Consider the following 24,111-nt stretch of genomic DNA (forward strand, 5'->3'; position numbering starts at 1 on the left):
CTGCTTCATTTCTTCCAGGCCTATCCTCCCTGCAAAGTGTCGAGACATCTGCACATGGTTAGCAAATATTTATTTTCTTTTTACTAAGAGTTATTTAAATATATTTATATGTGTGGGGAGTGCATAATGAGTGTCTGTATTGCTGTAGCATCTGGAATTCTGTGACCAGTGCTGCTTTTTGTTCAGATATTTTGAGTTCATATTTAGGGTACTAGTAATTTCATTAGTGTTTGTTGCTCATCACAGGTGATCCTGACAGTGAAAGTGTAGGACTCCTACCACTCAATGTTGAAGTATTAGTAGGGTCTGGTTATATTGGTGGCCAAACAGAGGCACAGTCACAGGCCTGATCCCACTCCCATAATGGCTTTACTTCCACTTCTCCATCTGTGGTTGGACGTGGTAGGCCACGGGGTCAAGGAGCTAGGCACAGTCGTGAGGAGCACTTGCCTGCGAATCTATTAAGGTGTCTAACCATGGGTGACTTTGTAGATTCCTATTCATTAGTCCGAATTACATTTGACTAGAGTAATAATAGTACATTGTTCAACAGAAGAGGTATTTTCTGTGATACACGCCTATCCCTCTGACATGTTCGATTTATATTGCAAACCAGATAGAGATCTCTTGAGCAGGCATTCACACTACCACTGAACTTGAGAATGTCTAAGGGGGTCTGACAAAGTAGGGACTGTTGAGGCTCTAAGCATGGCAGAGGTCACCTGTTAGTAGCATGTATGATACAGAGTAGCAGGACAAGGCTTTGAGATGGTCTGCATAGGTTTTGTGATTTAGCCCCCCCAGTTTTTTTCCTAGTGAGAAAGCACTGTAGTCACTCTAGCTGGGGCAAGTGTTTTGACAGATACAGCTTGAATGGCAGATTACACTCAATATTTCGGCCTGAGTGCAAAATACAGTGGAATTAATAGATTCCTGGACGCCATACCTTTAGATATATGTTGCAAAGAAAAATTTCTTCCTTACAATAGTGGATACATAGTGCTCAGACGACAGTTCAATGTCTACAAAGGTTCCAAGATCCCTGACTAGTGGATCAACTTTCAGGGGGCATGTTGTCAATGTAACTGCTACAGGGGAAGTCGTCCAGCTGAAGGATTTGATTATACATTTCTTCACATTTGGTCTGGGAAAGGACTCTTGGGAGGATTTTTGGCATCATCTGGAGAGTTTATGACGGCACCAAATTCACAGTCACCTGCAAACTTTCTCAGCCATAAACCCTTCACATTTGCTTTGGCCTCCGAGAAGTAAATGCAAAGACCAAGGGACCAGACCCTGGGTACACTAATGATAGGTATTTTGAAGGAGGTAAAACTACCAACACTAATCTTCTGGGTTCTACTTGTGAACCAATTTGCTATCCAATGAGTTACACAGGGACATGCATTTTGATGGGAGAGTTTATCTGCAATGCAAGACTTTGGGATGATGCTTAATACATTTGTAAGACCTTGGTATGCAGTGTGTACTGAGATTTGCCCTAATCCATTGCCACAGTAACTTTCTCAAAGATGTCAACCAGGTTAAGTAGGCAGGGCCTGCCCCTGACAAATCCAAAATGGCTTGGGTTGAGAATCTGTATGTTTTTATGTCCTTGTGTATGAATGACAAGTTGGTTTTCCATGGTCTTACAGATGAGGCCAGTCAGGCTTGCGTGTTTATAATTACCTGGACCAGCTGATGCCCCACCTCTGTGCAAGGGAATGACTGTTGCTGTTCTCCACTCATCTGGCACAAAGCCTGTTGGGGGGCTGATACTGAATAACCTCTGTAGGAGGTCTGACAAGTCATACTTCAGGCTAACCAGCAGGCAGCCTGTTATGTTATCTAGTGCCATAGAAATAGCCTTCTTGGCCTTGGATACTGCCTTGAGGACCTGTTCGTGGGTGATTTGGTGGGGTGGAGTCTGTAGATATACACATGTGATCTGGGAATACAGGAGGCAAGGACGGAGTGAAGTCTGAACTAATTTTGTCTGCTAGTATATTGGCTACATCCTATGTGATATAATTTACTACTAGCTCTATGCAATAGAGGGCATTGCTTCTGAGACTTCTAACAAAGCTAAAGAATGATTTGTGGTTATCTTTTGCCTGGGTGGCTATTTTTACATTTGGCTTTGGTTGATTTGATCATGGTCCAGAGTTCCTTTAAGTTTAGCAAGCCTGTTACTGGCATCAAAACTTTCCTTGGGAAAAAAACTGAGAAGTCAGAAGTGATCAAAGGAAAAGATCCACTGTAAATCTCAAGAAACCTTACATATGAGGCTGGTAAGACTTATGGGCCTGCAGTTACCCAGTCAGTGGTTAGACCTCCTCTTTGCAAGGGAATGACTGTAGCCATCTTCCATTCCTAGGACAAAAAACCTGACAAAGCTCTATCTGAAAAGTGATTCAAAAGGTTGGCAATGGCCTCCGATTCAGTGTGGGTGATACCATTTGCAATAAGTTCTGTGCATTGTTGTGCATTTCCTCTGAGGTTACAAACATAGCTGCAGATATCTTTGTGGCTGTCCTTTGCCTGAGAAGCTCTTTTTTTCTTCAAATTTAGCCTTTGAAGTATTAATTAACCCTCTTAGCTGCCTGTTTAGAATGGTCAGGGGGGGCTTTTAGTATGTATGGCTTTGTTCCTCCTATGCTTGGCCAAGATTTTTTTTTCTTTTGTTTTTTAACCGATTGAAAGTGCAATCCCACCAGGGTGGCTAGTCTTGGAGTTTGTCTTATTCTTAATATGAGCGGGTACAGCTTGCTCTATACAGCTATCAATATGGCTGCACAGAGATTTTGTAAACAGATCAGTGCATTCTATGGTGTTCACTGGGTTTGGGGGTGCCTGGAATTTAGCCATTGTGTTGCTTCGTAGAGAAAGGTTAGCCTTGGAATAGTTCCTAAAGGTTTTTGGATTTGCCAGATCCCTGGATTCAATTTTTTATTTTGAGTAATGATGTCTTATAACCAGATCTGGTGAGCGAAGATATTACATTGGGCAAGGAACATTGGCCTCCCCACATTTGTCAGTGCAAGGTCAAGGATGTTTGCACTCCTTGTAGGAGAATGGACTAAATGTTCCAGGATATTGGTATTAAAAGTTTAGGAATCGCTGGGCTTGCGCATTAGAAGTGGCATAGAATTCCCAGTCTACAGATGGGTAGTTAAGATCCCCCATGAATAACGTACTGGGTTGAATGGTGAGGGACTGTAATACATTGAGACAGGTAGTATGGGTTTTCTGGGAAATGGAGGGGGACCTATATTTTGCAACAATATGGTACAGCACCCTATTTATGATGAGTTAGTTGTACAAGTTCCAGTGGGTCACGCACTTCAGTCTAGATGAGAGACTAGTCTTAGACAGACTAGTATCAACCTTTTGTTCCCTCCTATGGGGTAGGTGGCCTAAAGGTGTGAAAGGCATTTTAACCTTGCATTGCTGGGGTACACTCAGCGACTTTAAATCATCTCTCTGTTACAACACAGATGTCTACACTCTCTAGGGAGATGAAGGCTTGCAGGGAGTGTAGTTTAAGGCTTGTACCACAGAGCAGTACCACTTTTATATATTCCTTCATAGGCTCAGTTAAGTCAGTAGCTTTATCAGTTTGGCATTACCTAAAAAAGGTACTATGGGAGTTGAAAAGGTCTCTACTGATATCCGAAAGCCTAGAGGGGATAAGTGCAGACCATCCCTGGCAAGCAGCTTAGTCTGTCAACCATGTCCTCCCACACAATCATATATTGTACCCCCCTGGACTGACAGCAGAACCTAAGCCAATTGCTAAAATCAATCACTTTCTGTTGGTAACATGGGATCATCCTGGGAGAAGGTAGTATGCTGCTCAGTGCTAGGTTCATACCTGCCTAAGACACAATCAGCTAGCTCAATCATGTCTCGCTTCATATAGTCAAGGGAGGTATGCTCAGGTCATGAACGCCCACTTGGACTATGACACAGTCATACTGGTACCTGTGGTTCTATGACCTCAGTGCCTGTGTGACCTGATGCAAGTCACTTCTGACAGATCTTTTAAAGAAGGTAAAGCTACCATCCATAATCTCCTGGGCTCTACTTGTCAACCAATTTGCTATCCAACAAGTTAAACAGGGATGTACATTTAGATGGGAGAGTTTACTGACAATACAAGATTTTGGGATGGTGTTTCCTTTTGGGAAATCAACCAGCCTGGCAAATTACCATGTTGACAACACCCCCTAAGAATTGACCCAGTGGTCAGGGATCTAAGTACACATGTAAACACTAGCCTTACTTTTGCCCAGCACATGGGCCACAGCGGTAAAGAAATTCTTTTATGTTGAACAACTTATACATAAGGGCATGGCATCTATGTCCAAAGAAGTCATTATCTCACTGTACTCCGCCCTTATCAGACCAATCATAGAATACAATGCTCCCTTTGGTATGTACCTGACCAGGCATATGCAGCAACTAGAGCAATTTCCTCAAAGGTTCCTTACAAAAAGAATGCAAGCCATAACAAACATGCCCTATGCAGAGCACCTCAAAGCCCTTTCCCTCTACTCAGTGTCCTATATATTGCCGATGGGTGATCTATGCCTGGCTTACAAGGCATATGCAAACCACACACTTATGAACTTCCTACATATTCACAAGTCAAAGTACCAGAAATACAAGATCCAGGTACCTGAATTTTGTCTGTGACATAAAAAGAACACATTGGAGCGACAGATGCGTCTCGCCACCCCTATGGAACAGGCTTTCCCATCCATGTGAAGCTGAGTTTGTCTATCACCCAGTTTAAGTACAACCTAAACAAGTGGATGGGAAAGAGAAAATTTACACTGGGCCCAGCCCCATGTTCCTTTTGAGCAGAAGTACCTTATAAATGCCTGCCCCTCAATGTCATATTTGGATGCAGGACATAATTACTCTTTTGGGAAAACATAGCTAGGTTTACAAAGACCACTTGGGTCATTAGCCTAGTAACAGTCTATGAATCTATGAAACTCAAATCACACTCAAGACTGCAATTTACTCATAACAAAGGAGATCTGCTGAAGAATCTTTAGGTGCACTGCACTATGAGCAAAACAGGTTAGCCCACGTAGCCAAGGAAAGTTTTAGATGTTGGGTTAACTCCTACTGACCCTAAACCTGAAAGGGATGAAAACTGAACTTGCAACCTCAGATCCCACGATTATGAAATAAATTTCAGTAAAATTACACCCTGAAACAAAAAAAAATATCATAATCTGATATTTGGGGGATACAGTAACTCATAGGAAACCTTCTTAGTGTCTGTCATTGTATTTCAGTTTCTTAAAATAGCTAGCATGGGGACTGCCACAATGACAGGATTTTCTTTTGTGGTCTCTCCATCTTGAGCTCAAAATGCTGTTTGGGTCTCCATACAGGACACAGCCTAGACACGTGTGTTTTTATGCACCAGGATACAGTGACAGCGGTGTGTACTTTAAGGTTACCTCTAAGACATGTTCATTTCTCATCTTGCTAAAAAGTTGTTCATCGCTAATTCTTTAATTATATACGTTATTCAATTCAGGGTTATGGGGAAGTGGGAAGGCCATAAGGAAGAGAAATCAATTCTGGAGAGGATGCCAGTTTTATATCGCAGGACATGCATGCAAAGTATACCTAACAAACCTACTAGCAATTTTACATATCACTAATCTTCCTACTGTATCTCTGGAAAGTAGGAGGAAACTGAGAAACTGTTGAACACTTACATGTGCAAAGGGTATGCAGACTCTGCAAAGAAGACACTCCAGCCAAGAACTGAACTAGACAGACAAATGATGTGTGCCAATGCTAACCAACCGCAAAGCCACATTAAATCTCTTTCACTGCAAAGAAGGTTAACAGTGGTGTTTTACACATTAAAAGATGAAGTTCCCAGGCTCTCCCAATATTCTAGTTTAAGTCATTCCCATTTATCTCTGACTGCCCACTTTCATTTTGAAGAGATGGTAAGGCAGAATAAAAATACATGCAGTATTATCAATCTAAAATTTCTGCAGTTACATGCAACACATCTATTCTTCACACAATATTTCTTCAATTACTTCTCTTTTGGAGGAGGGGTCACTTAAAATGTTAATGTGGCCTCAGGATGGAAAATAAGCAATGTCCAATAGTAACAAAAATGCAGAAAGTCTGCTGTTCAGTCTGTCATGCAGGTTGAGATATTCCACTCTGAAACAATGTTAGACGTGAACTATTTAAAAAAAATAGCAGGATCTTACCATCTTTGACAGGAAAAAAATATAAATAAAAAGAAATAAAATCTGAGCATTAAACTACATCTACATGATATATTACAAACAGGACTGATGCACAAAATTTCATTTAGGCTACATCTGTGTAGTTCTAAACAACAAAGTTTACTTTGACTTTAGGACAAATAACTGGTAGATAAACCTAAACCATAGTGGAATGATTTTTTTTTCTTTAAAGGAAAAATCCATACTCTCCTATAGTTTACTTCAACCCTTAACTTTCTTTTCTGAAGACAGTATTGATTTAGGTTATTAAAACCTACACATATTTTATAAAACTCCCCCTTGCAATCAAGTCCACCCACTTTTAAATTTAATTTTTCACATGCTTTCACAAAGGAATTTGTCTCTGTCTGCAGGACAAACCACAAAGCAGAGAAATGTGGATTTTTCAGCGTCCGGTACTGCCCACAATGTTGCGAAGTTAATCAGTGTTGCTACTGCTGCTGCCATAAAAAACTACGAATTGTACAGTGTCCTGAAACAGTTGTCCACTACTTTGGTTACAGAATCAGTGCCCATAACGGAGAGTTATCACATGTCCCTCTTTTCTGCAGGGCAGTTCACATTCTGCTGGTGGGGCGGGGGGGGGGGGGGCGGCGGCCATGAAAAATGTCAAATATCTTGACATTTTACAAGTAAAAAAGAAATGTTTTCTGCCTTTCCTTTGTAAAAATATGAGTTTTCACTTCATGATGGAAATGGTTGATGGCAAGGTTTGCCCTTTAAAGATCATGTTCAATTTTATGCATGCAAACACTACTTTTACGCAAAAAAAAAAAACAAAGACTGTTTCCCACCACATTACAAATAAAATGATTTTAACACTTGCTTCCAAAAGCTGAAGACTAAACATACACAGCCATGTTTATGGCATTAATATCAATGGGTGGAAAGTAGGAGGTTATGTCACTTTGGGTTCCAGCTCCATTTATGCATGATTAGCGTGGGTAAGCAAACTGTAAATTATTATGCAATTGCTAAACTGTTAAAGGTATGGCAAAAAATATATATATATTTCTTTTAAGTTTGTTCTGCACATTTAATTTTCATCTTTAAAATCTCAAGTTTCAGCAAGAATGCCCCATGTTGTGCATACAAATAGGTGGCAACCATATAGTAACAGACCACATTTTTGTATAGTGATCCATACACAAGAGCTATATGTAGATATGTAGATAGACGTAATTGCTGCCACAAAATTGCTGTTTTAGTCTTGCAAACTGTACTACGAACTAATTTGTTATGCTTAAGGATTTGATGAAGTGTTCATATGCTGCAAAGTACAGTTTTGTACCTACCATAAATGTAGATGTTAGAGTGCTAATACAGCTGCAGTAATCACAGATGGGTTTTCTGCCGTCAGGCGGGTCCTCGGTCGGCCGAATTCCAAAGTCTAGGTCCGGGCCGTTGTTGTCGCTTTCTTTCCTGACGTCAGTGAGGCAGGAGTATATAAGACACAGCCGATGCCATTTTCTTCAGTCTTTCTTGCCCCAGATGTCAGGTGCCCCCAAAAGGAAGGCAATACATAAATTATAATTATATACATGAAATGCAATATAATCAAAAAACAGTAGTTACAAGCAAATATACCATAGAAGGATAACCCAATCAGGTTGTATGAAGAGGGGTTAGGCCCTAGGCCTTTACCAAGAGGGGAAGGAGGGAGGGAAAACTGTACTGCAGCTGTTAGATTGAACATCTACATTTATGGTAGGTACAAAAAGTACAGTTTTGTACCTACCATAAATGTAGATGTCCGAACTGGATAGCATCTGCAGTCATAACAAGTGGGTTGTCCTGTCGTCAGGCAGCCCTTCAGTCGGCCGGATTCCAAAGTCCGGGTCCGCCTCGCTGATGTCGCACTCCACCCGACGCCATCTCTGTTGGTCTTCGGGTATAAAAGCATCAGCCGACGCCATTTTCCTCAGTGTTTCTTGCCCCAGATGCCAGTAGCCCTCTTGCAGGCTAAAAATTTGGATAGATGCCAATGTTTCCAAATAGATAGAGGTAAACACAACAATAAGCATATATGTACATATATACAAACAAATACACCATAAAGACTCCCCAACAGCTAGCTATTAGGAGGGTAAACACCCTAGGAGTACCACAGAGGGAAGGAGGGAGGGTAATCCTGACTGCAGATGCTATCCAGTTCGACATCTACATTTATGGTAGGTACAAAACTGTACTATGTCCTTCATGGATGCATCTGCAGTCATAACAAGTGGGTAGAATACCATAGCCAACTAGGGAGGAGGATAAAAGTAGATTATGGTGTGTTTAGGATCCCTTGCAGTACAGCAGTGGCAAACCCTGCTCGGGATCTGGAATATAGAGGCAAATTATAATGCTTGGCAAATGTATGCACGGAGGTCCAAGTAGCCGCCTCAATAATGTCTTTGGTTGCCACCTCGTAAGAAGGCTGTGGTAGTGGCTGTTGCCCTTGTAGAATGAGGTCTTATGTTCTGTGGAATTGGTTTTCCATGGAAGGAGTAACAGTATCGTATGCAATTTCCTATCCATTTGGAGATTGTCTGTTTGAAATAGCTTTTCCTTCCCTTCCTGTTGCATAGGCTACAAAAAGTTGGTCAGTCTTTCTGCTATTTTTGTTCTGTCCAAGTAGTAGCGTAGCTGTCTATGTACATCCAAGGTATGCAGTATTCTTTCCCTCTGTTTTGTGGGTTGGGAAAGAAGGTAGGTAGGTGGATTGCCTGGTTTAAAGACACTCTGGATACCACCTTGGGCATAAATGTAGGATTAGTCCTCATGGACACTATCTTGGTGGAAGATTAGGAAGGGTTGCACTGCCATTAAGGCCTGTAGTTCTGAAACCCTCCTTGCTGAAGTAATTGCCAGTAGGAAAGCAGTTTTCCATGACAGGTGTTGTAGGTCTGCTGTTGCTGCTGGTTCAAAGGGTGATAGTGTCAACTTTTCTAGCACAAAGTTTAAATCCCAAGCTGGTAATGGTGGTTTCCTTGGAGGTTTTACATTCTTGATTCCTCTGAGGAACTGCCTGAGCAAAGGGTGCGAAAAACAGGTGGATCAAAGCTGTATTCTGCTGAAATAGCTGATGCATGTATCTTGATGGAGGAGTAGGACAGGCCTGAATGAAGAAGTTCGCCAGATACTCCAGAATGTTAGGCATATCTATGTTTGACACATCTTTTCCTCTTTCCGCACTCCAAATGACAAACCTTTTCCATTTTCCAGCATAGTTCCTTCTTGTTGAAGGTCTGCGTGCTTCAAGAATAATGTCTTTAACTCTTTGGGAAAGTTCTGGATTAGCTGCTGCTATGTGATGTTCCATGCAGTCAGTTGCAGCGTTTTTAGGTTTGGATGTATGATGCTGTAGTTGTTCTGAGTTAACATCAAAGGCATCAGGGTATTGGCCACATATTGTTCGAGACATGCTCTTCAGTAGTGGGTACCAGTGTTGTCTTGGCCAGTTTGGAGCTATCAGGATTATCCTTGGACGTTCTTCCTTGATTTTTAGTAGTACCTTGTGTATCAAAGGAAGAGGTGGGAATGCATATGCTGTTAGGCCTTTCCAGTTGAAGGAGAGTGAGTCCACTTTCCATGCTAGTGGGTGGAATGTCCTTGTGCAGAATTTTTGAGCTGGTGATTGAGAGGTGATGCTAATAGGTCTATCTGTGGCATTCCCCATTTCTTCGAGATGGTCTTGAAGATGTCCGGTGCAGCTTCCATTCGTGGGCATCCGGTGGTTCTGCTTAATATGTCTGCTAGAGTATTGTCTTTCCCGGTACAAATATTGCCTGTAACTGAATGTTGTAGCTGAGTGCCAGGGTCCACAGCTCCAAGGTCATTCTGCATAGGGGGTATGAATGAGTGCCTCCTGTTTGTTGATGTACCACATGACTGTGGTGTTGTCTGTCCTTATCATCAACTGGCCCTCTTTGAGAAATGGTTTGAACTTTTGGATTGCCAGTTTTACTGCCAGCATTTCTTTTAGATTGATGTGCAGGTGAAGTTGATCCTGTGTCCACAATCCTTGCACGCATTTGTCCAGCATGTGGGCCCCCATCCTAGGTCTGAAGCGCCTGTTGTGATGGTCTGGCTTGGTTGACATCTGCGAAAGGGTAGGCCTGGGTTTGACTGGCATGCCTGAGCCCACCATAGGAACTCCTGTTTTAAGCATGGAATTAGTGGGATTTCTGTTTCTAGACTGTGTCTGTGTTGGGACCATAAATTCTTTAGGTACCACTGTAGTTTCCTCATATGTAGTCTGGCAAATGGGACCAAGATTATGCATGATGCCATGAAGCCCAAGGCCTGCAGAACTTTTCTTGCTGTTAACTTGTTCAGTTTTGTTAGTGCCAAGAAGTAAAGAGGAAGTTCTTTTGTTTTCTGTAGTCAGGAATGCCATTTGTTGTACTGTGTCCAATTCACCAAGAATGTCCTTGTTTGGGATGGTATCAGCCTTGACTTTTGTAAATTGACTGTGTATCCCAGTCCTTGTAGCAAGTAAATGACCCTTTGTAAATCTGTTGTCAGCTTGCTTTTGTTGTCCCTTGTAGCAGGCAGTCGCCCAGGTATGGGTAAATTTGAATTCTGTAGTCTGCAATGGGATTACTGATGCCAGGCATTTTGTGAATACTCTGGGCAGTAGATAAGCCAAAGGGCAATGCTGAGAATTGATAGTGCTCTGATCCTGCAAGAAATCTGAGGTATCTTCTGCAGATTGGTCGAATGGGGACGTGCAGGTATGCCTCCTTGAGATCTAGAGTTACCAGCCAAGACTCCTTGCCCAGCATGGGAAGAAGTTGCTGTAGGGTCAGCATTTTGAATTTTGGGACAATGATGTATGTATTTAAGGTGGACAGGTCGAGAATTGGTCTCCAACTTTTTCCTTTCTTGGAACTAGGAATAGTCTGGAGTAGAACCCCTTTCCTTGTTCTGCTATTGGCACTCTTTCCACAGCTCTCATGTTTGCTAACTCCATTATCTGGTAGAGCCTCTGTTTTTGATTTGGAGGTAGATTTGGCATTCCTCTTTGACTGGTAAAGTGTGGAAGTGAAACCGTAACCTTGATCTATGGTTTGTAAAATCCACTTGTCTTTGTTATGTAGTGCCAGTTCTTTGAAAATAAGGTTAACTTTCCGCCTAGAGGAGCTGCTATTTGTTCCCTGGTAGGCGGATTTAGGATTAAGTCACTGTGGTTGTGCTGATGTAGTGGCAGTGGCTGTGTCTGTGCCTCTGTTGTTACCTTGCCACTGTCGCCCTCTGTAGGCACCTCCTCTGGATTGGTTTCTGCCTCTGGAACGCCTATTCCTGCCCCTTTGAAATTTTGTGGAGTCAGGAAAGGACCAATTTTGGCAGGCCAGTTCCTGCTAAACCTTGGGGTTGAACCTGCAAGAAATCTTTAACAGTTTGAACAGATTTTGCCTTTTCTTCCATTTTCTTCATAACCTGCTGGGCAGGTGTACCAAACAAACTTGTCTTGTCCATAGGAGCATCTAGCAACTTAGCTTTAACATGATCCGTAAAGCTTGTTCCTTTAGCCATGCATGCCTTCTTATCACTGTGCCTGTCATGGCTGATCTAAATGAAGCCTCCAGTGCATCATAGCCACATTTTAAGGAATGGTTGCTAACCTGTTGTATGTTATTTACCATCTCTAATACATATTTCTTATCAAGAGATTCATCAGTGGTTAGTTTTTAGTTAACTGATCAAGCATAAACTCTTGGTATTGTATCATGTGAAACTGACAGTTTAAAGCTCTAGCTGAGAGAGTAGCTGAAGTGTAGACCTTTTACCCCATCTGTCTAGTGACCTTGCTTCCCTTTCAGAAGGAATAGGGTTTTTAGCTGTGGTCGCTGCTACTGCCTTGGGACCCTGGGATATAGTTTCTGGGTCTGCAAGTGGGGCCTTGTAAAGGTGGTGATGAGTATCTGGCACCCTGTAAAATCTGTCTGGTTTGGCAGGGGCTGGGGTAAAGAATCTGGAGCGGAGCAAACATCATTGAAAGCATCATCCACCACAGAGAGAACAGGAGGTATAGCTAAGGGCCTGTGCTGTGGGAGGTGCAGAAAGGTCCTAAGTCTTTTCTGGAGTCTGAAAATCGTGTTGCTGCCATTGAACTGTTCTCGCATGGCATGCAAGGTTTCCCCAAAGGAGAATTCTTCTGGTGGGGAAGCAGCTGGAATGGATTCTTCAGCATCAGAATCTTCAAAATTGGAGAAGGGAGCCTCAGGCTGGTCAGTTATGTCTGATTCATCAGCAGAATCATCAGAAGACACTGGCTCAGGGGCTCTGCCCTAGGTCTCTTCTCTGGGGCTGAGAGGCCCTGTCTGGGTGAGATTGAGATCCTCTAATTAAAGAAATTAAATCTTCTGCCAAAGAAAGCATTTGAGAACTAGAAGAGGGCCTGGATGGGGGTTTAACAGGCACTGTTTTAGTAGTCTTGGCTGCTTTAGCCCTGGCGAAGGCCTTAATGGACATGGCAGCTGGAGGCCTAGCAGCACCACGCTGGGGTAGAGACATCCAAGGGATGGTGTCTGATAAGTCAACCACCGTAGTGGGTAAAATTTCTGAGGTCGATTCAAGAGTTGTAGCAGGGCCTCAGTTGTAAGAATAGGTTCAGCTGTACTTTGAGCAGTTTTCGGTTTCGCCGAAACCGAGACACTCACGTTTGCTTAACCGTGGTTTCGCCGAAACCGGACCGCGAGTGTCGGTCTTTATCTTTATGCTTTTTGGGGGTAGTCGGAGGATCCGACGGCATAATGTACGCAAAAACAGAACCGAAAACTGTTCTGCAACTCCGACCGACGCCTAAGCGTTCGTCGGTTGAAAGAGGCACAGGCCGAACAGGCTGCTACGCCGGGCTGGGCCTAAACAAGGCAGACAGTAAGAGTGGAAATCTTTATGAGGTATTTGTTTCCCACAGGTTAAACAATTGTTAACTTTTTCTGACATCGGCTGAGGCAAGAAAGAGTCCCCAACGGGTACTTAGCTTTAGAAGTCTTCAAGTAGTATTCGTAGAAGTAATCTCTGGATCCGACCGACCGGCACTTGCGAACAGCTTCTGCTTCCGCCACGCGCAAGAAAGACTGAGGAAAATGGCGCCGGCTGATGCTTTATACCCAAGACCAACAGAGATGACGCCGGGTGGAGTGCGACATCAGCGAGCGGACCCGACTTTGGAATCCGGCCGACTGAAGGGCTGCCTGACGACAGGACAACCCACTTGTTATGACTGCAGATGCATCCATGAAGGACATCTGTACTATGTTCATCGTGCATACAGCTGCAGTAATCACAGATGGGTAGAATCCCAAAGCTACGCACAGGGTGGTAGGCACTAGGTGGAACTGGGATGAGCCAGAATGCCCTGTAACACAGCAGTGGCAAAGCCTGCTCTAGTTTTGGAATATAAAGGCAGGTGGTAGTGTTTTGTGAAGGTATGCACAGAACTCCAAGTGGCTGCCTCCAAAATATCTTTGGTAGGAACTCCTCTGAGGAAGGCTGTAGAGGTAGCTGTGGCCCTGGTGGAGTGGGATCTGATGGCTGTAGGGACAGATTTTCCATGATAGGAGTAACAAAACCGTATGCAGTGGCCAATCCATTTTGAAATTGTTTGTTTGGTAACTTGCTTCCCTTGAGCTCCTACAGCATAGGACACAAAGTTGTTCTGTTCTGATTTCCTGAAAGGCTTTGTTCTGTCTAAATAATAACGTAGCTGTCTATGGATGTCTAAGGAGTGTAGCAGCCTTTCCCCTTTGTTTTGAGGATTGGGGTAAAAGGTAGGTAAGTGTATGGCTTGATTTAAAGCTACCCTGGATACCACTTTAGGCATAAATGATGGGTTGGTTCGAAGGGAAACCCTGTCCTGATGGAAGATGAGAAAGGGCTGCACAGCCATGAGGGCTTGTAGTTCCGAAACCCTACGAGCTGAGGTAATGGCCAGGAGGAAAGCTGTTTTCCAGGACAAATATTGCAAATCTGTTGAGGCAGCTGGCTCAAAGGGAGGCAATGTTAATTTTTCTAGAATGTAATTAAGATCCCAGGCTGGAATTGGTTGTTTCCTTGGTGGCCTTATATTCTTAGCCCCTCTGAGGAACTGTCTTAAGAGTGGGTGGGAGAATAAGGGTGGATCTGTGTTGAATTCTGCAGAAATGGCTGAGGCATGGATTTTTATGGAGGAAAATGAAAGTCCACTGTTCAGCAGCTCAGCTAGATACTGTAATACCTGAGGCAAATTCAGTTTTCTAGGGTCCTGGCCTTTTTTCTCATTCCAAGAGCATTCAGTTTTCTAGGGTCCTGGCCTTTTTTCTCATTCCAAGAGCAAAACCGTTTCCATTTTGCGGAGTAAGCCTTTCTAGTAGATGGCCTTCTGGCCTCCAAAATGACATCCTGCACCTCTTTGGGGAGTAGAGTCTGTTGTGGTGTTAAGGAATTTTCCATGCAGCGAGATTGAGTGTTTTCAGCTGACTGTGAAAAGTTTTGTAGCTGTGCTGAGTCAGCAGAAGAGGCATTAGAGGTAGGGACCAGGGAGGAGTATGTGTTAGGCTCCTCAGGAGTGGGTACCAGTGTTGTCTTGGCCACTCTGGAGCAATCAGTATCATCTTCGGTCTGTCTGCGCTTGCTTTCAAGAGCACCTTGGGCAGAAGAGGCAGAGGTGGGAAAGCGTAAACTGTCCATGCTGTCCAACTGAATGAAAAGGCGTCCACTCTCCAGGCCTTTGGATGAAAGGTCCTTGAACAAAACTTTTCCAACTGATTATTCCTGTGGGAGGCCAAGAGATCTATGTCTGGCCTCCCCCACGCTTGGATTATCTTTGTAAACACTTGAGGATGCAACTTCCATTCGTGTGGATCTGTCATATTTATGCTTAGATTGTCTGCCAGCGTGTTTTCCAAACCTGGCAAGTACTGTGCTTGAAGTTCGATTTGCCATTCCAGAGCCAAGTTCCAAAGTGTCATGGCTAGTCTTCATAGGGGGTATGAATGTGTTCCTCCTTGTTTGTTTATGTACCACATTACTGTGGTGTTATCTGTTCTTATCAATAATTGTCCTGGATGCAGGAAGTCCTTGAAAGCTGTAATTGCATTTATCACTGCTAGCATTTCTTTTTGATTGATGTGAAGGTGCTTTTCCTTTTGGGACCATTTGCCCTGAATGCACCTGTCTGTCATGTGCGCCCCCCAGGCGTAATCTGAGGCGTCTGTTGCGATGACTTGATTTGCTTGAGGCTTGCAGAATGGGAGACCTGTGTTTGTTTGACATGCTTAGGCCCACCATAGAAATTCCTTTTGCAAACATGGAATTATTGGTATTATTGTTTCCAAACTGTGGCTGTGCTGAGACCAAAGGTTTTTTAGGTACCATTGAAGTTTCCTCATATGCAACTTTGCACATGGGATTAAAAGAATGCAAGATGCCATGAAGCCCAGAGCCTGCAGGATTTTCCTTGCAGTAAGCCTGGTACAATTTGCTAGTATTTTGAAGTATTGAGTTAGTTGCCCCTGTTTCTCTGGCGTAAGATAGGCCATCTGGGTGTTTGTGTCCAAGTTGACACCCAGGAAAGTTATTTTCTGAGATGGTGTTAGCCTGGATTTCTCTTTGTTGATTGTGTATGCCAGAGAATGCAGTAACCGTGTTACATAAGCCAGATGTTCCAGAAGTATGTGCTTGCTGTCCGCTTGGATCAGGCAGTCGTCCAAATAAGGGTAAATTTGTATCCCTTGAAGTCTGCAGTAGGCAATTACTGATGCCAGGCATTTCGTGAATACTCTGGGCACAGCAGATAAGCCAAAGGGCAATGCAGAGAATTGATAGTGGATTGAACCTGCAAGAAATCTGAGGTATCTTCTGCAGCTTTGTCTGATTGGGACATGCAGGTATGCCTCCTTGAGGTCCAATGTTACCAGCCAAAACTCCTTGCCCAGCATGGGAAGAAGCTGCTGTAATGTGAGCATCTTGAATTTTGGTACGAGTAAGAATGTGTTTAGGATGGATAAGTCCAAAATGGGTCTCCAGTCGGATCCTTTCCTTGGTACCAGAAATAGCCTGGAGTAAAAACCTTGACCTTGCTCGTGAATAGGTACCTCTTGAATAGCTTTCATGTCTATGAGCTTTGAAATTTGTAGTTGTGCCTCTGCCCTTTGATTGTGTGGCAGGTTTGGCATGCCTCTCATTTTTGGAAGAGTGTGAAAATGAAATCTGTAGCCTCTGTTAACGTCCAGGATCCACTTGTCTGTTGTGACAATATGCCAATTTCTTGTAAATAATGCCAGTTTTCCTCCCAAGGGTGCTGCCAGCTGAGACTTGCTTGGCATGGAAAACAGGAAGTCATTGGGTTTGTTTCCTGTATTGTTGTGCACTGTCTTCGCCACCTCTTGGTGCTGGAGTTTGCCATTGCCTGCCTCTATATGATCCTTGTGATTGTCCTCTGCCCCTTGTGCGCCTGTATCTACCTCTTTGGGGCTTGTCCGTGGCTGGAAAGGACCAGTTTTTAGAAGGCCAATTTCTGCTAAAACGTGGTGGTTGAACCTGTAGAAAAGCTTTGACAGTTTGCATAGATTTGGCTTTTTCTTCCATTTTCCGTAGTATCTCCTCAGCATTAGTACCAAATAACACATCCTTTGTAAAGGAGCATCTAATAGTTTAGCTTTCACATGATCAAGCAAGATTTGTTCCCTGGCCCAGGCATGTCTACGAATGACTGATCCTGTAACAGCAGCTCTACTTGAGGCCTCTAGGGCATCATAGCCACATTGTAAGGTGTGTTTACCCACTTGTTCTGCACTATGCATCATATCCTGCAACTCCTTCAAGTCTGGTTGTTCAGGTTGAGACATTTTATTTCTTAATTGTGATATCAGAAACTGCTGATATTTAAGCATACGAAACTGACAATTTAAGGCCCTCATGGCTAGGGTGGCCGAGGTATATACCTTTTTTCCCCACCTTTCTAAGGATCTTGACTCTCTTTCGGAAGGTAGTGGATTCTTAGCAGTAGAGGCCTTCATTCCCTTGGGGCCTTGAGAAATGGTTTCAGGGTCAGCATTATGGCTTTTGTAAAGAAATTGGTGAGAGTTAGGAACTCTGTAGTACCTATCAGGCTTGACTGGGGCAGGAGGCAGGGAATCCGGATTAAGGCAAGCCTCCGAATAAACATCATCAAGTATGTCCAAGACAGGAGGTATCGCCAGAGGTCTGTGTCGAGGTAACAAAAGAAATTCCCTAAGTCTTTTCTTGGAATCAGAAAAGTCTTGGCCTTCCCAATGGAAGTGTTCCCTCAAGGTATGCAAGGTTTCCCCCAAAAGAAAAATCCTCAGGAGGAGATACAGAAGGAATGGACTGCTCTACATCAGAATCTTCAAAAGGGGAGTAAGAGTGTTCCTCTACATCAGAATGTTCTGAAAAAAAGGAGCCCTGATCAGAAGAGGGAGAATCTTCCTCCACTCTGGGTCTCTTGTCTGGAGGGGGTTGGGAAGCCCTGATAAGAGTAATTAAATCCTCAGCCATTTTAAGCATCTGCTTTTTAGGCATGGGGCCTGGAGATGGGCCCTGTGCAACAGGCCTCTTGGGATGCCTGGCTGATTTGGACTTTGTAAAGGCCTTAATGGAAAAGGAAGATGAGGGTCTAAAGACACCATGGGTGGAAGTGGACCTGTCCACATTAGGAGGCTCAACGCTCACAGTGGCTTTGGTGGTTGTAGTCTGGGTCTGGGCCGAGGTACCTGCGGTCTCGGTTACAGAAGACACCGCCAAAGAAGTGTCGTCGGTAGTCAGGGACTGCATAGGCGTCTCGCTGAGAACCGGACCACGTGTAGCCAGTTTTGGCGTGGGGACCGCGGACCTCGCGTGTCGGTCCTTGTCCTTACATTTTTTGGACAAAACGGTAGTCGGAGTCTCCGACGACATTTTATAATCAAAGGCTGTACCAAAAGTGTTGGGCTTAACTCACCGACGCTTAATAATGCGTTTATTGAAAGTAGCGCAAAAGCGACAGCCCGAGACGTCGTGGTCTGGGCCTAAACAAGGTATGCAGAGGGAATGGAAATCCTTATGCGGTATTTGCTTCCCACAAGAAATACAATTGTTAACTTTTTCTGACATCGGTCTGAGGCAAGAAAAGTTTCAACGGGTACTTAGCTTTAATGAAGACTTCGTTTCCAATTTTCAGAATTCAGGAGCTGGCCGACCGCACTTGCGAACTGCTTCTGCTCGGGCACCGCTGCAAAAAGACTGAAGAAAATGGCGTCGGCTGGGTCTTTTATACTTCTGCCTCACTGACGCCAGGAAAGAAAGCGACAACAACCGACCGACCTAGACTTTGGAATTCGGCCGACCGAGGACCCGCCTGACGGCAGAAAACCCATCTGTGATTACTGCAGCTGTATGCACGATGAACATCGTAACTGGCGAAAAATGGAATTTATGACAGCATTTGTGTCTCAGTAAACAAAAAGTTTCTCATAACAGTGCAAATTCTAGAACAGATAGTTGTACCTTTTTGAACTGAACCTATCAAATACTTTTGAGCAAAATCAAAAAGTGCATTTCTCCAGCATTCAGGACAAAAGATGTATAATTTTCCTACTTCAGCTGCTGGAGAATAGTAGAACCTTTTTTTTCTTTTGGAAGTGGCAGTTAGTAGCTCCTGAACTGCACCAACCGCGTTGAAACCTCACAGTAACAGAGATAAAACAACCGGAATTGACATCTTTAGAAAACGGTAGGAGCACATTACACAGGAGAAAAATGGGAATTGTGGGAAAAATATATACAAGGGAGGAATGAGGTCAAAAAGGCGGCATGACTTAAATGAGCTATGTAATGTTTGAGTGAGAAAGATTGGGTAGATAAGTGATGTATAATGTTTACAACTGGAAGTGTGGGAGTATGGTTTGTGATGCAAAATGCTTTCAACTAGGATTGTGTCAGTGCAATTTTTCATTTATATAAATGTATGACTGCCTATGTGGTAAGTGATGGTTTAATAAAGACGTTTCTTGTTTAACAAATAGGCAGACATTGAATAATTCATGTAATATTGCTTAGGTTATATGATATACAGCAATATATGTGAAGTATAACGTTTATGTTGCTATAGTTTGACTACTTTTATATGAATGCAAACTTGCCCAAGGTCACAATTGATAATTCAATAAAAGTGTTTTGGCAAAAAAAAAAAGCTTTGACACCTCAGGAAGAGTGTGGAGAAAGGTCCGTCAGAAAAGCCCATAATTTAGCCAATTTCTTTGGCTGAAACTACAAACTGCTATGAACAGCTTAAAACAAGTTCTGAGAGAAAAATGTATATGATGGTCATTCACGAAACACTGCAAGGACCTATGACGTACACTACTTCCGCTGTATATCAATAGGATGTGAAGACAACACTTCCCTCTGACTAGCAAGATGCAAAGGGAACTTGAAATGGATCCTGAGAAAAAGACATGAATAACAGTAAAACAAGATCATCTTAATATAGTAGACCTCATGATGCCCATTTTGTGGGAAAAACATAACATTTTACAGGAAGCATGCAGAGTGAGTGATGCATTAAAATAGCCCTAAAAATAAAGATGCAAATTAAAAAAAAAGTTTTTGAGATCCAAAAAGGCATTTCCTTTAAATCTCAAGTTACATGTCTGGTAAGGAAAGAAACATTCAAAGGTCAGAAGTCTCGTTCGCTTTCTCAGTAGTGAGGGTAAAGGCTAAGCCACTGTATGGTCACTCCATAGAAAAAGTTGAAAGAACGACAATCTTCTGGATAACAAAACACCAAATCATACATGGTAAACATAAGGGAATGTAGGACACAAAAATACTCTCTAATACTGTCACAACAGGCCACAAATACCAAGTGATAAGTACAAGTATCACCATAGCACCACTTTAAAAATAAATGATCAATGAAGAGTCTAATAGATTGTCTCAACATATCATAGTGACAACGTCTCTAAATATACCAACTTTTCTGTACTTTCTATGCAGATAATGATGAAGAAACACCCCCCCCATCCCTGCCATAAACAAATGTTCAAAGACCATAATGAAGCTCTCTTTCCCCACAAAACCCACCAAAGCAACCACAGAGTGTGTTGCAACATCTTGCGTACCAAAACAAATGAATATAACCCAAACTGCTTACAGTTAAAAACAACAAGCTGCATTACCACAGAGAAAGCTAGTGAAAAACATGAACAATAATAATAAAAAGTAACACAAACAGAGAAATTGGATACATGACGCAACACAAGTTCTGTAGCAAACAAGTCCTGCAATAGTACTCTGTTCAAATCAAACCAATTAGTGTTGAGAATAATTTCTGGAATCATAAGGCTACTAATGACGGAGCTAAGAGGGAAAAGCATAATAATAATATACCTGTTTTAGACTATGAAATAAATTTTTAACACAAAAGTCATAATGGTGCATAAAGCAGGAATTTTAGTTCTTATTACAATGAAATAGATTATATACTTTAGATCTTCAAAGACTGATGTCAGAATCAAAGTTTTTACCTGTGAGGAGGGATGCATGGAACAGAGACAACAGGAGCAGCAGCTCGCTTCTCAGCAAGGATCTTTCGAGCTTTCTTCATTTTAATCCTCGACTTGGCCTTTGCCTTCTTCACTCTCTCTGAACTCCACCCTTTCCCACCTTCTTCATCTTCATCTTCATCCTCTTCTCCTTCACTATGTGAAAGGGCAGGAAGTCTGCGGACAGACCCTGGTGGAGTGTGAATATCACAGTAAGCAGTTTTTCTCACACTAAATGAAGTCCCATTGGCTCCAGTTTCCCTTACAGGCTCCATTTTCATATAAAGGCCTGCCTGCTGCGCACAAGTCACATGAAATGCAGTGTAACAGTTTGCTTTATGGCACTGAATGCATGCCCCAGATCCCCGCTGTTTACAAATGTAACAAGTCAACTTCCAGCGAGCAGGAGGTATGTGTTCTATGCTATCTATAGGTTCCAAAAACACTGTATTGGCAAAGCAAACCTCTGGAATCCACAAGGCACACACAACATGTGCCCAACGACCATCATCTGTCTGCTTAAAGGCACCACCCTTATTTGGGCATAATGCACAGTCAACAGCGCGGGAAGGTGACTGTAAACATCGCCTGCACAGCCACTGTCCATCTGGGATATATGGAACCCCATAGCACTCCTGGTGTACAGCTAAGTTACACATGTCACAAAATAATATCACATTACTGTGTTGGCATTCACCATCATTACAAATGCAGCAAACAGCATCTTCATCGACCTGCGAATTGGGATCTCCTTTGTTGTGACTTTCAAAATAAGATTCCTTTTCCAAACGGTCCATCAAATACTCAAACACTTCCTGTGGAATGGGGCTTACAACTTCAGTCTTGCGTTTTTCATTCATTATATCAAGCCAGATGTAATCTTCTTCATCCATGTCATACTCTACCTCCTCATCCAATTCCTCTGCTGATTTCTCAATGTACCTGAAACATGGCAACAAACTCATCAAATGCTGATTTAACAAAAAGGCCAATGTTTTATCAAATGCCAGTTTAAGCATGCCAAGGCATTACAAATTGCTCAAATAATTTACAATCCTAAACAGCAAAGCTGTGTGAATTCAAAACTAAGTATTCCACAACAAACACCATAAATGTAAACTAAACCGCATCCAAAAATGAAAATTCATTCCTTGAGAAAAACAGAATATAAAACAAACCTTTAGTACTATCAAAGTATCCTTCATTTTCTTCTTGAATTTATGTCAAAGCTTCACATTTTCCTCCTCAACCTCTGATCTGCTACAGCTGCAGTTAACAGCAGGACTAGCATGATGTGCACAAGCAGCTGTTCTTTAAACTATATAGAAATAAAACTCACATCAACTTGCATTCAAATGAAAAACAGCAAATTAAGAATCTTTCACAGTTCGGTCTTTTTGTAAAACAAAACAACTCCACAAGTGGAAGACTGGAACTTAAATTTTCAGGTTAGAGAAAAAAGAATGTTGGAATCAATAGAAAGTACAGTTGTGTAAGTAAACTTACCCTAACAGTAGATGTTGGAATGATTACTGCTACAGTAGCCTTGCCTATATGGGTATATCCTGCCAAGGATATATCAGCTTGTCAGCTTCCAAAACCTTAGGGTACCTTCCATCCACTCAGGCCATTAGGCAGCTCTAGCTGAGCTACCTAAAATCATAGGTTTGAGCACCAAACCCTTCAGAGTTTCATGCCCTAAGAGTACATAACTAAGAGCACACACACACACATACATACATATATATATATATATATATATATATATATATATATATATATACACACACACACAAAACACATATATACATACATACACACACACACCGGCATAATCAAAAAAAACAGAAAGGGGGGGGGTGGAGGGAGGAAGATGCTACTGCAGCTGTGATCATTTAAACATGAAATGTTATGGTAAGTTTATTTACACAACTGTACTATGGTCAACATATTGATGACTGCTGTAACAGCCTTAGCTAAATGGAAAGATCACACTAGCTTACATTTGGGAGGTGGAAAGGGAAGTGTCCGGAAGCCCTGGAGAATGGCCCTAGCAAAGCCTGATCTAGACCTACAGTAGGATTCAAAATTGTAATGCTTTGTAAATGCATGTATAGAGGATTAAGCTGCTGCTTCTAGAATACTTCTAGAATCCAATCCTTTACAAAAAGTCAAAGCAGCAGGCAAGGCCTTGGTAGACTGGGCCTTGACCCTGCCTGGAATAGTTTTACTGTGGTGAGAACAAAAGGTAACAGCCCGAAACAGTTTGGAAAGGATTTGTTTTGACACAGGTTTGTCCCTTCTTCCTACTTTCAAAAGAAATTAACTGATATGAAGATCTGAAATATTTTGTTCTGCCAAGACAGTACAAAAATAGTCTGTATAAATACAAGGTATGGAGTATTCTCTCCTTCATTTTTAGGTTCAGGAAAGAATAAAAGGGAAATGGATAGTCTGAGTTAAAGTAAACCGAGGTACCTCTTAGGCATAGTTCTCAAGGAAACCCTGTCGCGATTTCTGGAAAATTAAATAGAGTTGACTCACCACACAAGCTTGCAACTCTGAAACTGGTCTAGCAGAGGTCAGAGCAATCAGAAATGTCTTCCACATTAAGCACCTCAAGTCAGGCAGATGAGCCGGTTAAAAAGGAGGAAGTATAACTTTTCTAAAATACCATGATCCCAAGGAGGAGCCACCAGTTTTCTTTGAGGAGCTTATGCAAAACCCCTTTCAAAAACATTTTTACATGAGAAAGCTGTGATGATGTGAGACATTGCCAGCTATGCCAGGAGACACAAGGCAGTGGATGCGTAACCTATGCCAGCATAATTAGCTGGAGTTTTGTAGAGAGGTATGTGTTACTTGTATATCAAGCGGATTTGTACAGATGTTTGTGTTGAAAAATGTATATGTAAATCTCCTTGTGTTAAAAACGTAGCAAGAAAAACACCTGTATGTCAGACTGTACTGTAAATGTTGAAATGAATATATTATAAGGAGGATACTGGAAAAGAAGAGGTTAATCTCAGTCCACGTAACTTTGAAAAACAGTCTGAAATTAAATTACCTGGTTTAGGCCATAAAGATAGTCTCTGACTGCAGCCAGAGACAAAACATTTGTGAAAATAAGGACTAGTAATCCTACTGTACTGTCCTTAAGGGTGAACCAATTGCTACAATGGAAGGATGGAAGTTTCTGAAATGGTTTTACAGCTTCCACATGCTGTAACACATCTTAGCAAAGGTGTGTGTGTGTGTGTGTGTGTGTGTGTGTGTGTGTGTGTGTGTGTGTGTGT

General features: G+C 42.4%; 1 protein-coding gene across 1 annotated transcript in view; it reads right to left on the reverse strand.

Moving 5' to 3' along the window:
- BRPF1 (bromodomain and PHD finger containing 1) overlaps positions 1-24,111 on the reverse strand; it is a gene marked incomplete at its 5' end in the record, with an annotated part of 1,674,836 nt that overhangs the window by 1,577,732 nt on the left and 72,993 nt on the right. The window contains one exon of the mRNA XM_044076412.1: positions 20,798-21,757. Coding sequence (XP_043932347.1) covers positions 20,798-21,757 — 960 coding nt within the window. The remainder of the gene's footprint in view (positions 1-20,797; positions 21,758-24,111) is intronic.

The sequence above is a fragment of the Protopterus annectens genome, chromosome 7.part0 (assembly GCF_019279795.1).
Source record: "Protopterus annectens isolate FY-2018-M chromosome 7.part0, PAN1.0, whole genome shotgun sequence".
In the NCBI taxonomy this organism is placed as follows: domain Eukaryota; kingdom Metazoa; phylum Chordata; order Ceratodontiformes; family Protopteridae; genus Protopterus; species Protopterus annectens.